Source organism: Bos indicus, chromosome 7 (assembly GCF_029378745.1).
Source record: "Bos indicus isolate NIAB-ARS_2022 breed Sahiwal x Tharparkar chromosome 7, NIAB-ARS_B.indTharparkar_mat_pri_1.0, whole genome shotgun sequence".
NCBI lineage: Eukaryota > Metazoa > Chordata > Mammalia > Artiodactyla > Bovidae > Bos > Bos indicus.
In genome coordinates, this window is record NC_091766.1 from 11,357,158 (window position 1) to 11,373,640 (window position 16,483).

General features: G+C 53.2%; 2 protein-coding genes across 3 annotated transcripts; one reads left to right on the forward strand and one right to left on the reverse strand.

The window, feature by feature from the left end:
* Positions 1-343: 343 nt before the first annotated feature.
* C7H19orf67 (chromosome 7 C19orf67 homolog) lies at positions 344-3,565 on the forward strand. Of its 2 annotated transcripts, none has more exons than XM_019963359.2 (6): positions 344-954; positions 1,627-1,771; positions 1,891-1,991; positions 2,078-2,263; positions 2,617-2,751; positions 3,190-3,565. In XM_019963359.2, exons 1-6 carry the CDS (start codon positions 617-619, stop codon positions 3,362-3,364), a joined length of 1,080 nt encoding a protein of 359 aa, XP_019818918.2. In that variant the 5' UTR covers positions 344-616; the 3' UTR covers positions 3,365-3,565. The 2 variants fall into 2 exon arrangements, with proteins under 2 accessions (XP_019818918.2, XP_070648771.1); XM_070792670.1 differs by having other exon boundaries at positions 1,630-1,771.
* A 4,813-nt stretch (positions 3,566-8,378) lies between these two features.
* MISP3 (MISP family member 3) lies at positions 8,379-10,694 on the reverse strand. The gene is made up of 3 exons (XM_019964017.2): positions 9,597-10,694; positions 8,989-9,062; positions 8,379-8,748 (listed from the first exon to the last, which is right to left on the reverse strand). The coding sequence occupies exons 1-3, from the start codon at positions 10,162-10,164 to the stop codon at positions 8,737-8,739; spliced, it is 654 nt and encodes a 217-aa protein (XP_019819576.1). The 5' UTR covers positions 10,165-10,694; the 3' UTR covers positions 8,379-8,736.
* Between the last annotated feature and the right edge of the window lie 5,789 nt (positions 10,695-16,483).

A 16,483-nucleotide genomic window follows, 5' to 3' on the forward strand; every position in this document is an offset into this window, starting at 1 on the left:
GATGAGATCATGAGATGGGAAAATCTTTTCCAAGTGAAGATTTTTATTGTTAGTAATAGTGACAACTACTACATCACAAGAGCCTAGTAAATTTTAATGCAGTTTCTCAATTCCATGAGGTTTTGTTGTTAATACAGATTCCAGGGCCTGGGGGTCAGAGTCAGCGAGCGGGGCGGGGCCTTCCTTGATTTCTATACTTGCAACCCCGGGGGTTTGACGCGCGGTGAAGATCCCTCCTCCCTAGGAAACCACCTCCGAGAGTGAAATGCGCTGGCCCCAGGCCGCGCCCCCAGGATACCGCCGCGCCAGCAGCAGCCCAGGTCACCTCCCCCGGAGGCGCACCCCACGGTCAGGTTCCGGGAGCGCGCGTGTGCGCGGGGCGCCGCTGCCGCGCAGCGCGGGCAAGAGCGGCGCGCCCCTCCGGCGTGTTGAAATTCAAATGAGGCGAACTCCTTCCACGCGGCGCCGGCAGGGAGGTCGAGGCTGGGCTGAACTGGAGGAGGGACGCGCTCCCAGGCCAGGCAGGTCTGAGGTACCCTGGGCGGGGTCGAACCCGCGGCCAATGTGAGCAGCGGAGGCTTAAAGAGCTCCGGTGGTCCCCGCCTCTTGCCGCACGATGGCAACAGAACAGTGGTTCGTGGGGCCGCTCCCCGCGGGCTCTGGGGAAACGCCGCCCCTGGGCGACTTGGAATCTGGGGCACAGCCCTGCGAAGACCCCTCGTGGTCGCCTCCCCCTGGCGGACCTGGGAACCCACCCGAGGCGGAGCCCGAGAACGGTGTTCAGGGACAGCTGCCCGAGGTCTCCACCTCTACGCCTTCACCGGAGCGTCTGGCCCCAGGCCCCCGGCCCACCCCTCCTCGCCTGCCGTTGGACACCATGTTCAGCCCCATCACCGAACAGCTCTGCTACCTGCTTAAGAAGGCAGATGATTTCCAGAGCTACTTGCTCTACAGGTGATGCTCGACGGAATCCTAGATTCTACCATGGATGAGAAAGAGGAGGGTTTAACAAAATGGGCGAAATACACTAGGTTTGCATTGGGAGCTAAACGAAGTAAATGACACTAGCTGATTAGCAACCGAAGTTCAGAGTTATGAGAACTGTGTAGAAATTTGGGGTTAGGGAGGGCGGACTATTATGTGGGCTCTTGAGGTTGCCAAACTGCTAGAACTTTTCTCCCATTTTTTAACTGTTGGCTTAAGTTTCGAACCTTGGGCAGGCTAAACAAAACCTATCTGGGCCAGATTTGGCCTGCTGGCTACCAGTTTGAGACCTCAGAGGATAATATGATTCCCAGACCAAGGGAAGGGGGACTGTGATGCTCACGGATCAATGTCCATTGGAATCCCCTGGGAGGATGTTTAAATCCTAGATTTCTGAGCTTCACCCAGGGAACAGGAGTAGGTCAAAGTCAGACGTGGGACTCAGGTGTCTGCATTTTAACAAGTGTTTCACATGTCTTTGATGATGGTGGTCCTGAAAGGTCCTCTGAGAAAGGCCTGACACTGCAGGAGTTTGTTCGTAGTGGGAATCCAGGCCAGGGATACAGGTGGGAGGGGTGAGTAGAATAGGAGAAATTGGTGGGGGAGCCAAGGACTCAGGCAAAGGCCCGCTTCTCCCTTCAGCAGGGACCGAGTGCAGAAGGAACAGTTGGCAAAGGCCATGCCCACCTTCTTGCAGATGTGTGAGCCCTACTTCCTGTACCTGGAGGCAGCTGCTCGGAGCGTGCCCCCCGTCTATGGAGCCCTGCAGGAGCTGATCCGAAAGGGGGTGTGTGTGGAGCAGATTTCCCAGACCCTGATGTCCCTTTCACATCCCTCAGGCCTGGGGGATGGGGAGGATGCTCCTGGAAGGCCAACTAATCTCATTATGCCCCCTCTTCCATACAGCTGCTGGAGATCTCCCAACAACTCACTCTTCGCCTGGAACAGCTGGTCCTAATGTATGCCTCATTTGGGTTCGTGAACTTGGAGGAGACTGACCCCCTAAGGTAAAAGCATAAGAGATTTGGCTTGGGGTCAGGGGTGGAGGAGCCCAGAGCATAGCCTCATTCCCTACTCTTGAATCTCCTGCCAGCATCTCTTGTTTCTTCTGCGGGAGGTTCACCATCAGTCCTTCCCACGAGGTGTCCATCTTCAGATACTGTGCCCCTGCCGCCTACACCGCCAGCCGCTTCCCCCGATACCTCTATAAGAAGATGCGCTGGAACCTGGAAACCACCCCAGAGCCCAGCAGCCGGGAGCAAGATTCCCACGTGGATTAGTGAGTCCCCTTATCAGAATCCAAGTCCTCCCCCTCGCTATGGGAGAATGCCAGTTTGGGCCACTGAACCACCACCAAAGTGGAAAGCCAAGCAGGAATTCAAGAATCTTTGCAAGGTCATCCTCACCTTAAATATACATACATATATAGATGCCCCCATCAAAATAGAAGTACTTATCTTAAAAAAGTAGGCTGACAGGGAGAAAAGGCCTCAGTATTGTCACATGCCTACCTGAGAACCTGAAGGCACCTTTTAATGAGTTTCCACTTTACCTCTAAAATTAAAGCCCTCAAACAGAAGAACAAGAAACTACTCACTGCTCACTTTTCATTGCTGCCCCTTCCCCTCCCAGCTACTTCCTATGCTATAGAGATACATGGGAAGACACAGGCAAGAGTCCCGCCAATTCCTGCCCCCAGATTCAGAAGCTGTGGTCCATCGGCCGATGGATGCCCCTAGGACCAGCCGAGGATGACCTTTATTCATGGTAGGAGCAAGGGCAATGGTAAGGTGGGTGGGATCGGAGGGAGGGACAGAAACCAACCAGAGACCATCTGCCTTCCTCAACACTGTTACCATTGATAATAATTAATTTTATTGTGCCCTGAAAAGCGTTTATGCAGACTCATGTAACAACCCACTGAGGTCTATACTACTAGCCCCATTTTACAAAGGAAACAGGTGTTCAGAGAGGTTAAGTTACCTGCCGAAGGACACACAGCTCGTTGAGCAGTCAGCCAGGTCAGGGATAAAACTGCTCAGCCTCCCAGAGCCTTACCCTCTAGGTTTCTCATCAACAAGGAAACCACTTTCCCACCCCCAGCTGAAACAAAGCCTCTTTCAGCCACAGCCTTTCGCTCAAGGGGAGGGGCTCCCGAGTGGCAGGGGACGCTCACGTCCTGGCCTGTCTGTCCCTGGCCCCCAGGATTTTGTGCCCGCAGCCGCCCGGGGACTACCAGCAGCTGCTGACCATCGGCTTCGAGGAGCCGTCGCACATGCTGGCCACCGACCTGCTGGTGCAGATCCTCACGGGCCAGGCGGGCGTGTCTCGGCCCCCGAGCGCCGCCGGGCCCGCGGCATGGGCCGCGCAGGAGTCTTGAACCTGGAGAGAGGGTGGGAGCTGGAGCTTGACAGTTCCAAACTCCAGAAGAGGGGGTAGGGGAGGGGCTCACTCGTTCTTCTAGTGCGGCTCGGCCTGCCTTCCAAGGGGCCAGGCCGAGCTGGCCCGTCCGCACTGGATCCGGCCCGGCCGCGGAGCCCTGCTTATGAACACACCAGTTTTGTGTTAAATAAAAGAAAGAAAGAGGTCACAGGCTCAGCGTCCGCTCGGTGCGCCGCTCCCCTCCCTCCCGGGGAGAGGAGGCCCCGCCCACTCGCTGTGGCCTTCTGGGTAATGTAGTCTTATGGAAACAAAACTGTGGTCCGCCGACTGGCCAACGGGAGCTCAGAGCATGCGTAGGGGGCTGGTACGAAGCAAAAAGGGAAGTAGCGGCTCCTGTCAACAACCGGAACCCAGATAACCGCAAGTTTTGGGTAGCGAGGAAATTCAACGCCCACTGTGAGAAGGAACGCAGGGCTACGCCCACTCTCATGTTTTGACCCGGAAATTATTTCCCTGTACCAAAAAAGACTATATTTCCCGACGTGCCCCAGGAAAGGGCCAGCGATCAGTTTCCTAAGCGCCGAGGTTATATCTTTCTCTTCCAGCTTTTGGGTCACGGCTTGGGCAGGTCGCTGTACCCTCCTGAGGTGTCCAGGGCGCGGGCTGGTGGGAGAGCAGTGAGGCACTCCAACTTGGGAACTCTAAGCTTCACCTTAGCCTTGGACTGAAAAGGAAAACGGGTTGAGAGGTGAACCCGCCTACCTAGAGCTTCAGAGACCAAGTGGTGGAACCTGGACCTGATAGCAACTGGTCACTGGCCAGGGGAGGAGTGTATTTCTTTCGGCTGTCACTCAGCTGCGAGTTACCCACCCCTCTCCCCTTAAGCTACCGGACACCTTTTGATTCCCTCTAGCATTTTCAGAGTTGGAGAACAGACTTGGAGCCCTGCTTACCTAATAGTCCCTGACACATAGTATTATCATGTGTTATGATTATCCCAGTTTACAAATTATAAAAATAGAAACGTGAAGTGAATCATGATTAACCAAAACCCTTGTCTTTTTGGAGTGGGAGTAGAGGCTTCTGGTGACAATTTCTGACTGCACCAAGGATTTTTTAGTCCACAACCCAGGAGTTTGAATGAGCTCAAACGGGTTCTGAAGTTCCCTAATACTGAGTCAAGGCCCTTCTGAGTTCACCACCACCACTGTTTAGACTCCGTTCAGTTCAGTCACTCAGTCATGTCCAACTCTTTGCAACCCCATGAATTGCAGCACGCCAGGCCTCCCTGTTGGAGAAGGCAATGGCACCCCACTCCAGTACTGTTGCCCGGAAAATCCCATGGACGGAGGAGCCTGGTAGGCTGCAGTCCATGGGGTCGCTAAGAGTCAGACACGACTGAGCGACCTCACTTTCACCTTCCACTTTCATGCATTGGAGAAGGAAATGGCAACCCACTCCAGTGTTCTTGCCTGGAGAGTCCCATGGACAGGGGAGCCTGGTGGGCTGCAGTCCGTGGGGTCGCACAGAGTCGGACACGACTGAATCGATGCAGCAGCAGCAGGCCTCCCTGTCCATCACCAACTCATGTAGCCTACCCAAACTCATGTCCATTGAGTCGGTGATGCCATCCAACCATCTCATCCTCTGTCATCCCCTTCTCCTGCCCTCAATCTTTCCCAGGATCAGGGTCTTTTCAAATGAGTCAGCTCTTCGCATCAGGTGGCCAAAGTATTGGAGTTTCAGCTTCAACATCAGTCCTTCCAATGAACACCCAGGAGTGATCTCCTTTAGGATGGACTGGTTGGATCTCCTTGCAGTCCAAGGGACTCTCAAGAGTCTTCTCCAACACCACAGTTCAAAAGCATCAATTCTTCGGCGCTCAGCTTTCTTTATAGTCCAACTCTCACATCCATACGTGACTACTGGAAAACTGTTTAGACTAGTCCAGTCCAATAGAAATTTGAGCCACAGATGCGAGTCACCTATGTAATTGCAAATTTTTAAGAGCTATATTAAAAGAATAAAGAGGTCAGACTTTTAGGGATATTTTTATTTAACCCCAGATATCGAAAATATTTTTGCAATATCAATGTAAGAAATTGAGGTATCCCCCTTTTTTTGCACTAGGTTTTTGAAATCTGTATATTTTGCACTTATAACACATCTCAATTTGGACTAGCCACATGCAGCTTTAATTTGTCTTCCCTTAAGACAAATCCACAGGCCACTTAAAACTAGATTTCTGGTGGGTGGTGGCAGTACTGGGAGAAGGAAACAGGTTTGATTTCCTGGGTCCTATTGGTGAGGAGGGAAGCCCTGGTGGCTCAGTGATAAAGAACCTGCCTGCCAGTGCAGGAAATGGGGGGGTGGGGTTTCCATCCCTGAGTGGGGAATATCTTCTGGAAAAGGAAATGGCAACCCACTCCAGTAGTCTTGCCTGAGAAAATCCCATGGACAGATGAGCCTGGTGGGATGTATAGTCCATAGGGTTGTAAAAAAGTCGGGCACAACTTAGCGACTAAGCAACCAGTAGTTGCTCAGGAACTGTCTACACCCATGATTCTCTAACTTTAGAATCACTGGAGGGTTTGATCACTAAGTCTGGGATGGAACTTTTTTCTTACAAGATCCCAAGTGATGCTGATGTTGCTTGTCCAGACACCACACTTTGAGCCTGTTTCAACCTATATCAAGCCTACATTGACCTGGTGGCTCTCAAACTGGGCTCCATGTTAGAAACACCTGAGGAGCTTTATTGATGGCAAAGCCTCTATCAGAATCTGATTTATTTGACATAAGCATGCCTCAGGTAACTTTAATATGCAAAAAAGTTCATGAATCCAGGTCTATACTTAAGTTCTGTCAACTCGACATACTTAGCTCTTAGCTCCTCTGCAGGGGATTAAGAACAGGTTCTTGGTGTTTCCATTTTCCACCTTGGCAGTGCTGGCTCTGAACTGTGGTGTGGAAGGCTTGAGAGTTCCTCGAACTGCAAGGAGATCAAACTAGTCAATCCTAAAGGAAATCAATCCTGAATATTCATTGGAAGGACTGATGCTCCAATCCTTAGCCCCCTGATGCAAAGAGCTGCCTCATTAGAAAAGATTCCGATGCTGGGAAAGATTGAAGGCAGGAGAAGGGGACAAGAGAGGACGAGATGATTGGATGGCATCACCAACTCAATGGACATGAGTTTGAGCAAGCTCAAGGAGATGGTGAAGGACAGGGAAGCCTGGTGTGCTGCAGTCCATGGGGTTGCAAAGAGTCAGAGATGATTGAGCAACTGAACAACAAATGCTGGCTCCTTCTTGCCTTTCTCTCCATTCCTCCCAGAGTCATGGTCAAGCATGTGGTCAGTGTGCTGATGATGGGGTCGGGGGTGGGTCTTTGGGCTGAGCTACTGTTGGGGTGCAATGCTGTGTGAGCTAGACCCAGGCATAAATCCAGGAGTTTAAACAATGATTCTAAAACAGTCTTTTCTGGATTTCAGCGCACCTCTAAGAATTTGATACATTAAAACTGCAGAATATACTGCACTGATGCAGCTTTACAGCTTATCTTGAACCCAATCAGGGGGGCCTTGGACCCCTTGTCTTAGGACCAAGGGAAGTTAAGGAGGGCTTGCCAACTGAGCCACACATCCTATTGCAACAGGTATTGTTTGCTGTCTGCTCCTGCTGCTGCTGCTAAGTCGCTTCAGTCGTGTCCGACTCTGTGCGACCCCATAGACGGCAGCCCACCAGGCTCCCCCACCCCTGGGATTCTCCAGGCAAGAACACTGGAGTGGGTTGCCATTTCCTTCTCCAATGCATGAAAGTGAAAAGTGAAAGTGAAGTCGCTCAGTCGTGTCCAACTCCTAGAGACCCCATGGACTGCAGCCTACCAGGCTCTTCTGTCCATGGGATTTTCCAGGCAAGAGTACTGGAGTGGGGTGCCATTGCCTTCTCTGTGTCTGCTCCTACCTCCCACCAATTAAAGTTTTCTAAATAGTCACAATTATTTAAAGTTCAGTAGATTTCTCTTTTAAAGATGATTTCCAGTTACTTTGGGGCTTTTTGGGTTTTTTTGTTTTGTTTTGTATTGTTTTTAGATTTTTTGGCTGCACCACAGGGGTTGTGGGATCTTAGTTCCCAAACCTGGGATTGAATGAGGGCCTTCCTTCCGCAGTGAAATCATGAAGTCCTAACCAAGGACTGCCAGGGAATTCCCTCCAGTTGCTTTTGGAAACCAGAGACTTGACACCACTCACACTTTGAGCTCACTCACTCAAAGCATTGGTGATACAGAGGAACCCCTACCTCCTTCCTGCTGAAACAAGGTCTTTGTTTTACAGCACACCTTCTCTCTTTTAATATCTGTCTGGGGTCTGTAAGGGCTTCCCTGGTGGCTAAGACAGTAAAGAATCTGCGTGCAATTTTGGAGACCTGGGTTCCGTCCCTGGGTTGGGAGGCAACTGACTCAGTATTCTTGCCTGGAGAATTACATGGACTGAGGAGCCTGGCGAGCTACAGTTCATGGGATCTCAAAGAGTCAGAAACGACTGAGCAGCTAACACACACACGCTGGGGTCTGTAAGCGTGTGAGGTTTACAGTTGCTAGGCAGATTATAAATGGCCTTACATGCCCTGCTAAGGATCTTGAACTACCAACACCACTTTTTTTTTTTTGATAGCTATTGTTTATATGCCCAGGACGGGAACCACCTCTTATCACTTCTGTCTAGCCAGCACCATGCGCGGGGCACGTTGTTTGGCACCAATAAAAGTTGACGAAATCTAGAAAGGGAGGGCATGAGTTCGTTTGTCCCAAAGCCGCAGTTCGCACCCGCATCGCTAGGGGGCACTAGGACCCCGGCAGGGCCGGGGGAGACCAGAGGCCACGGAACCCGGCGACAAGGGGACATTCTGCATTCCGGCTGGCGTCTCCCGTGTGTCTCAGGCCTTCCTCGTCTCGCCGCGCTCCTGCCCCACCCCAGGAGAAGAGAACCCAGAAGAAAACAGCCTGCACTGTCCAGAAAGAAAGGGCTTTATTGGGGAGTAGGCCCAGCCGAGGATCCCTGTCCTCTAACAGACAAGGCCAGAAGGAGAGGCTAAGTGGCGTTTGCAGTTAGGCGCAGAAGGGCTGGGCAGTTTTACTAGCAGGGTGGTGGCGGCGGTGTTTCCCAATGGGGACTAACAGTTTTATAGAAGATTCTGGTCAGTTTCACAAAGTCATGTTCAAGGATGCTGATCGATTGCGTCTTCCCCGGCACAGACCTGTGGCCCTTCTCCAGGCCTTCCGCGGATCCGGAGGGCACTCCTGGGCGCCCGGGCCTGAGGGTCTGCCGGGCATGTTACTTTCCTCTGGGGACCCCAAAGGGCCGGAACCTCAAGGCTCCTCCTGCCAGGGGGAAGGGCCAGACCAAAGGCAAATCTTAGCGGCGCACGCACCGCAAATGGGGACACCCAGGCGCCGGATGGGGCAGTATGGGCCCCACGACCACCGCCTCCTTCTCACCCGCGGGCCACTCCCGGGACTTTGGGTCCTAGCCCGATGACTTCCCCGGGAGCCCTTTCGCTAGCCCAGTTTTCTCCCATGCAGAGGGCTGGGGTAAGGGCAGGAGGGGAAAGGAGTTCCCACCTGTTCCAGACCATTCTCCGAAGCCTTTCTGCGAGGAGGCCAGATCACCGCCAGCTTTCCATCGCCCCTGCTCACTGCGGAAGAAGGGGCGCTCAGCTGGGATTGCCCCCCCTCCACGCCTTAGCAGCAGGAGGCAGTCAGGACGAAGGAGAGCGGCCGCGCCCCTTAAACACACACAGGCGTTCACTCCCCTCCTCCCCACGGAGGCCTCCGTCCCGAGGGAGGAGGGAGGAACCCCAGGGATGGGGAAGGCGAACAAACTCAGAGTGAGGAGGGAGGAATCAGAAAATTCAGAGGGGGAGATCCAGGTGTGCCAGAACGCAGGGAGGGTCCCTGGGAACCCGACAAAGACATCTAAGATCCTCCTCCCTTCCCCCACCACAAGCCTAGGTGGGGTGTGTCTGGGACTCCGACGAGGGTGGGGGTGGAGCATAGGGGAAGGTCAGTCCAGAAAGGGTGGGCAGAGAGAGGAGAGTCGAGAGGGGTGTCCGGGGAGTTTGGGAGCCAGGAAGGGGGACCCTGAGGATTAGAGGACCATTGGAGTTGGGGAGTCGGTGAAAGTGGCTGGAGCCCTGGGAATCCCCAGCGCTGGGACGCCGGTGGCTTACCCGTTAGGCTGGGCGCGGGCTCCTTGAACTCGGCGGTGCCGTAGAGGCTCAGCCGCTGGCGCTGCAGCTCCCGCTCGCGCTCATTCACCTCGCGCACCTCCTGCTCCAGCAGCGACTGTGCGATGGGCGGCGGGGCGCGAGGCAGCACCGGACACCGGCCCTGTACGACTGAATGCGGCCGGCCTCCGGGCTCGGGCAGCCGCTGCGCGTCTGCGCTGCCCTCCGCCGCGGGTGAGGAGGAGCACCCGCCAGCAGCCTCGAAGAAGCGCTTGAGCTCGCCCAGCGGCTGCGGCGGCGGCCGGGTTCTCTGCTTCGGGACCTCGGGGCGCGCCAGCGCCGCCTGCCGATAGGCCTCCCGCTCGATGTCTCGCTGCATCTGAGCGCCCGCCCGAGCGCGCTCCAAAGCGCGCGGGAGCGCGGGGCTAGGGCCCGGCAGGCTGAGCACCGGCCGCACGCGCAGTTCGACGAGTTCACTGCCCGCGCGACCTGGGCTCAGGCCCCGGCTCCGGCGCAAGCTTTCCTCGCGTTCGCAGCTGCGGCGAATTTCGCGCTCGATGGGCGTCTCCATGAGTGGCTCCTCTAAGGGATGTTGTGGGGTCTCCGAACGCAACTGGAGGGCTTCCGAGTTCGACTCAAAGAAGGTTTCCGGACCTTGAGAGAGACACTGCTCCAGGAGCCCCGTGCCTGGCGCTTCAGACGGTTCAGGGTCGTCGCTTCCTTGCCCAGGACTCTCAAAGCCCCCAGCTACGGTCCGGCCCAGGACGTTCTGCAACCTGCCTCGCTGATGGTCCGAGGACTTCCTTCTCTTGCTCGGGGGTCTCCGCTCCCTGGTCTGGGGAGGGCACGGGGACGTCGGTATTCAGCTCTGCGGCGGGCTTGGGAATTTCGCTATCTAAGCCGGGGGGTTCAGGCCCACGCGCTTCGGACGACCCCAGGGCTCCGTTCTGCCGCCCAGGGGCCTAGGTGTCCAGGGTTGGGAGCAGCTCGGGAGCCTTAGCTCCCAGCGCTGGAGTTTTGATGCCCAGAGCTGGGACACCCTGCCCTGCGCAGCACCTGTGGTTGCAATTGCCGTCCCGGGTTCCAAGGCGTCGCCCGCACGGGCCACTTCTCTGACCCGCCCCTGGCCTCCAAGAACTGCCCTCGGGGGCAGGGCCGGGCCCCGCCCCCTGCACCTGCCGGCCGGACTCGGGGCCCCGCCCTAGCCCCGCCCCCGAGAGGGGGGCGCCTCAGCTGGGCACTGGGTTTGGTCCACTGACGCGCCTGTCAGCTCGGGGCATTGGATGTTTTAGAAGAGAGCTTCCCTAGACCTAGCCTGCTACCTGGGGGCGCCAGTCTAGATGCAGTGTTCACTCAGTGGGCGCCACCTTGGCACCTTTTCGGGCTCACGTCCCCGGCATTACCAGGGGGCTTGGTTCCCACCCAGCTGCACGCCTGGCTGAACCTCTGAACCACTGTCTTCTGGTGGGGTGTCCTCCGAAACCATCTTTCCGGGGCCTGGCCTGGCCCGCCAATCCTGTGTCAGCCGGCTGGCAGCCACACCAAAGGGCTCCGGCTGTCCTTTGAAGTTCCACCCCTGCAGCGCACAGTTCGGGCTGGAGGGGGCGCCAGGAACCGCCTCTCCGCCCGCCCCAGTCTGTCTCCCAATGCCTCGGCTCACACTTCCGAGCCGAGCGCCAGGCCCATAGGGCGCTTCCCCTCACCCCACCCGGAAAAGTTCGCGAGCCGGCCGCTGCCAAGCGCACTCCCAGACCGAGGGACGAGGCAGGCAGGCACACACAGCGCGCCCAGGACCCAGAAGTGCGGCTGAGGTTGGAAAGGCGGTCACCTTGGGACCAGGCGACTGGGAGACCCAGAGAAGTATCCAGGCTTGTGGGGGAAGTAGCTCCCTCCAGCTGGGGCCAGATTGTGGTGTTCTTGGCCAGGACTGATGCCAGGAACAGGCGACCTACTCCCAGGGACATCATTTTCCACTCTCTTCCACTGGCTTTCGCCAAAACCTGCCTCCACCCCTCCCCCTCCATTTTGGGATGACCAGTGAAAAAGATAGTTACCTGAAGAAAGGAGGGGGCGGCTACACAGTCTCAGGAGTGCCAATAATCCCCCAACTCTCTGCCTACTCTGGTGACTCCCTTTTCCATCCACCCTCTCACTCCACTCTCTCCTGGATCCCAATCTCAAGCAGCTACCCTCCTCCCTCTGACTCTATTGGCCCAATTAGAATTGGGCCCACCTGGGTTCCATCCCACTGAGAACCTGAGCTAAGTGTCAGCCTTCTCCAAGACTCAGTTTCTTTATCTGTAAAATGGGGATGGCAGTACTTACCCCTTTGGGAGGTGATGATGATGAAAACTCTACCTCTGGAATGAGTTGTCTCTACAGTGGACTCTCCACTCATCACCTCCTGTTCCTCTTCTTCCCTGATGGCTCAGTGGTAAAGAATCCGCCTGCAATGCAGGAGACACGGGTTCAACCCTTGGGTCAGGAAGATCTCCTGGAGGAGCAAATAGCAACCCACTCCAGTATTCTTGCCTGAAAAATACCCATGGACAGAGGAGCCTGGCGGGATAGCGTCCAAAGAGTCACAGAGTCAAAAACGACTTCACATGAGTATGTGCATCTCTCTCCTAGCCAAGCATACTGTGCTCTTGGTTCCACCACACCACTGACCCTTCTCTGTCCAAGGACCTCCTTGACCTCCATTTACCAGACCTGGTCACTGGCTTTTCCCTGAGTTCCTTACCACTAGCTCCTTAGTCTTGGAGAATGGTACCCACTTATGGTTTATCCTCTAACCTCCCAGGTGCCTCTTTTCAGACTTCTGGTTCACCTGCATCAGTGGGGTTCTTTCCCCTCTGGCTTCCATTGGGTTTGGCTGATGGGAGAGAGGAGAATGAGAGATCAGGATGTTTAACCCATATGTTCTTCCTCCAAGCTTTGTTGGCTGTGTCCCTCCACTGCCGGCAGCAGCTCCAAACAGCTCTCTCTCCAGGGCTATGGGGTGGTAAGAGCTCCCAGCTGATGCTAACCAAGCAAGTGCACTATGCCTTGTTTATTTCCTTCTATTGAGTTCTGATCAATTACTCAGTTTAAGTATACAATCTCTTTCCTGCCAACACTCAGACCTTGACAAACTCCAATTTCACACTTTAAACACCATCTCTATGCAGATGTCTCCCAAATGTATATCTCTAGCTCTAATTTCTCCTCTGAGTTTTAACTCATATCCAACTGTCCCCAGTCTAATATATAGGTCAAACTGAACACTTTCAAAACTGAATTCTTGGTCTCCCCACCAACTCTACTTCTCTTTACTACATACAGCAACTCACACATTCTGTTTTTTATGTCCCAAAATGTAGAACTCAGCCTCAATTTCTTTTTTTTCCCTACCCAACCCCAGTTCATTCATATATTGGATTGCTGTTTGCTCTGCCTCCAACACATATTCTGAAGTCATCCACTTCTCTCCACCCTGTTCCCAGCCATTCATTGCCCTCCGATATCTCTCCACCAAACTTAGGAGAAAAATCCAAATTTCCTACCCTGGCTCAAAACCCCTTCCCACTTCTCAGATCTCATCTCCTGACACCCTCTCCCTTGATCCCTCCTCCATTTGAACCTTTATGCTTTCCTCAAACTCTGCGATTGCATTCCCACCCCAGGGCCTTTGTACTGGCCTTTCTGTCTGCTTGGAATGACTCAGCATATGGCTGGGTTCTGCTATTCAGATGTCACTTGATTCAGATGTCACTGCTTCAGAGAAGTGGTCTCTGATCACCCAGCCTACCTCAAACACAGCTCTTCTCTGTAACTCTATCCCTGCCTTTTTTATTTTTTGTAATTCACCCAGTACTACAGTTGGGCTTCCCTTGTGGCTCAGATGGTAGAGAATCTGCCTACAATGCAGGAGAACCAGGTTTGATCCATGAGTTGGGAAGATCCTCGGGAAAAGGGAATGGCTACCTACTCCAGTATTCTTGCCTGGAGAATGCCATGGACAAAGGGGCCTGGTGTGCTACAGTCCATGGGATCACAAAGAGTTGGACACGACTGAGCGACTAACACTTTCACAATACTCTAGTTATCATCAATTACCTTTGTTTCTTTATTTGTATATTATCTATCTCTGCCTGCCCCCGACCTCAGCTGGAGAGTGAGTTGTATTAACAGCATTTTCTGTCTGTCGTGTTCACCCAGCTCTCTCACGCCTAGAACAGTGCCTAACACATAACACTTACCAAAGAATGTTCCCAAAATTGGGAACAAAGAAATAGACTTGGAAGTTGCCATTGAGTTTAGGAGACAGACACAATTATAAACAGAACAATCTTGCCTCAAGGTGGAACCCAGGACAAGAGTATAAAGAGAAGCCTATATAAGTGTTGATCTAAATAGCTAACCGGAGAAGGCAATGGCACCCCACTCCAGTACTCTTGCCTGGAAAATCCCATGGACGGAGGAGCCTGGTAGGCTGAAGTCCATGGGGTCACTGAGGGTCAGACACGACTGAGCGACTTCACTTTCACTTTTCACTTTCATGCATTGGAGAAGGCAATGGCAACCCACTCCAGTGTTCTTACCTGGAGAATCCCAGGGACGGGGGAGCCTGGTGGGCTCCTGTCTATGGGGTCGCACAGAGTCGGACACGACTGAAGCGACTTAGTAGTAGTAGTAGTAAATAGCTAACAGTTATAAAATCAAGCTACAAGCAATGAAGTAAAATACAAACTCTCCTCCAAAAGGTGCTGCTGCTGCTAAGTCGCTTCAGTCGTGTCCGACTCTGTGCGACCCCATAGACGGCAGCTCACTAGGCTCCTCTGTCCCTGGGATTCTCCAGGCAAGAATAGTGGAGTGGGTTGCCATTTCCTTCTGGGAACAACCCAAATGTCCATCAACAAATGAATAGATAAGCAAAATGTGATCCATTCATACAATGGAATATTATTCAGCCATGAAAAAGGAATGAAGCACTGATTCAGGCTAACATATGGATGAACCTTGAAAACGTTATGGAGAAGAAAACCCACCCAGTATTCTTGCCTGGGAAACCCCATGTACAGAGGAGCCTAGTGGGCTACAGTACATAGGGTCACGAAGAGTCAGACCCTACTCAGCAACTCACACTTTCTCTTTTGAAAAAATTATGCTCAGTGAAAGAAGCCAGACAGAACAGGCCACATATTGTATTATTTATTGTATTATTTCACTGATTTAAAAAAATGTCCAGAATAGGTAAATCTATAGAGACAGATGCAGATCAGTGGTTGCCAGGGTCTTAGGGAAGGCGTGTCTGTTTAATGGGTATAGAATTTCCTCTTGGGGTAATGAAAAGGTTCTGGACCTAGACAGTGGCCAGTTGTACAACATTGTGAATGTACTAAATGCTACCAATGGTAAATTTTGTTTTGTGTATTTTACTACAACTAAAAGCTAATTTTTAAAAATGTGTTCTCTAATGTCTATTATGGCAAATAAGCTTTTATTAAAAAAAAAAAAATTTGGCTGACTTGGGTCTTAGTTGTGGCACAAGAGATCTTCGTGCCTCACGTGGAATCTTTCGTTGTGGCGTGTGGGCTTAGTTGCCCCACAGCATGTGAAATCTTAGTTTCCAGGCCAGGAATCAAACTCATGTCCCCGTCATGGCAATGCAGGGGGTTCTTAACCACTGAACCACCATGGAAGTCCCCCAGATATGCTTTTAGGAGGATCTATTGGGTTCACCAAAAAGTTCACTTGGGTTTTGCCATACCATCTTCTGGTTGTTGTTATGAAAAAATAAAGTCGCAAAGGAACATTTTGACCAGCCCAATAGAAGACCAGGTTCAACTGAAAATATTTTGAATCCCTAGGAGCTTTGTACTTGGCATAGGAAAACCCCAGGCCTCAGTCTGGCCCCGTTTGTTTCCCACCCCAAGTCTGTCCTACACAACAAGGGGCCCTGTACATGTACCTAGGGACCCTGTCCCATGTACCCAAGCTCTTTCCTCGCTCCTCGGCCACTTTTTGGCCATCCTGAGTAGGATCTAGAGCAGGGAGGAAGGATTTAGTTGGGCACATTCCCTTTGTTCCATGGGGAACAGACCCTCTGAAGCAAGGAAGGGGCCTAGGGGACTTCCCTGGCGGTCCAGTGGTTAAGGCTGCAGGGGCCATGGGTGCGATCCCAGGTCGGGTGGGGTGAACTAAGACCCTGCATGCTGTACAGCTTGACCACAAGAGTGCTGGGGGCTGCAGCAGACCAGCCTGGAGAGTAGGAGATGATTTCCCCACGAGGATGGTTGGATAAAACACATGATCAGCTGAGAAAAAGGGCGCTGCTCCTTTAAGAAAGGGATGGTGGGAGGATTGAATAGGGACCTTCAAGACTTGGGTAAGAAGTTCTCTAGACATTTCTCATCACCACACTCCCCCAATAATTATCACATCTAAGGGGCGTCCAGTGTCCTGGAGGCTATTTGATCGAAATCTCTCATTTTCCGAAAGGGGAAACTGAGGTCCAGAAAGGGAAGTTGCCCTGAGTTGTCCAGAGCTCAAGCCTTCTGGTTCTCATGAGGCACTGGCTCTGGTCTCCAGAATCTTCTGGTGGAATCAGCCCTTCCTCCTCACCCCAGAGATCAGGGTCCAAGAAGGGAGGGCAGTAGTATGTAAAAGCAGCAGTATTCGAAGGCAGGTTACCCTTGGTGGGCAGCCGGACTTGAAATGTCTAGGGTGCCAAGTAAAGGTGCCCTTGTCTGAGGGGGTTAGGGAGTCCCAGCCCTAGTCCACAGGCTTGACCAGGCATGTGAAAGTGCGTTTGCCGGGAGGCAGCCGAGTGCAGCAAGGAGGCCAGTGGCTGGTAAATAATTGATCAGGACAGCTGATAGTACCTCCCCAGAACTGCCCGCCAGCCC

Excerpts from the sequence above, each read along its gene's own strand:
- MISP3 (XM_019964017.2), bottom strand. The coding sequence starts at position 10,164 with ATGGAGACGCCCATCGAGCGCGAAATTCGCCGCAGCTGCGAACGCGAG. Across the intron at positions 9,063-9,596 it reads GCCCGCGCCCAGCCTAACGG|TGAGCAGGGGCGATGGAAAG; the intron begins GTAAGCCACCGG and ends CTTCTTCCGCAG.
- C7H19orf67 (XM_019963359.2), top strand. The coding sequence starts at position 617 with ATGGCAACAGAACAGTGGTTCGTGGGGCCGCTCCCCGCGGGCTCTGGG. Across the intron at positions 2,264-2,616 it reads CAAGATTCCCACGTGGATTA|CTACTTCCTATGCTATAGAG; the intron begins GTGAGTCCCCTT and ends TTCCCCTCCCAG. Across the intron at positions 2,752-3,189 it reads GAGGATGACCTTTATTCATG|GATTTTGTGCCCGCAGCCGC; the intron begins GTAGGAGCAAGG and ends CCTGGCCCCCAG.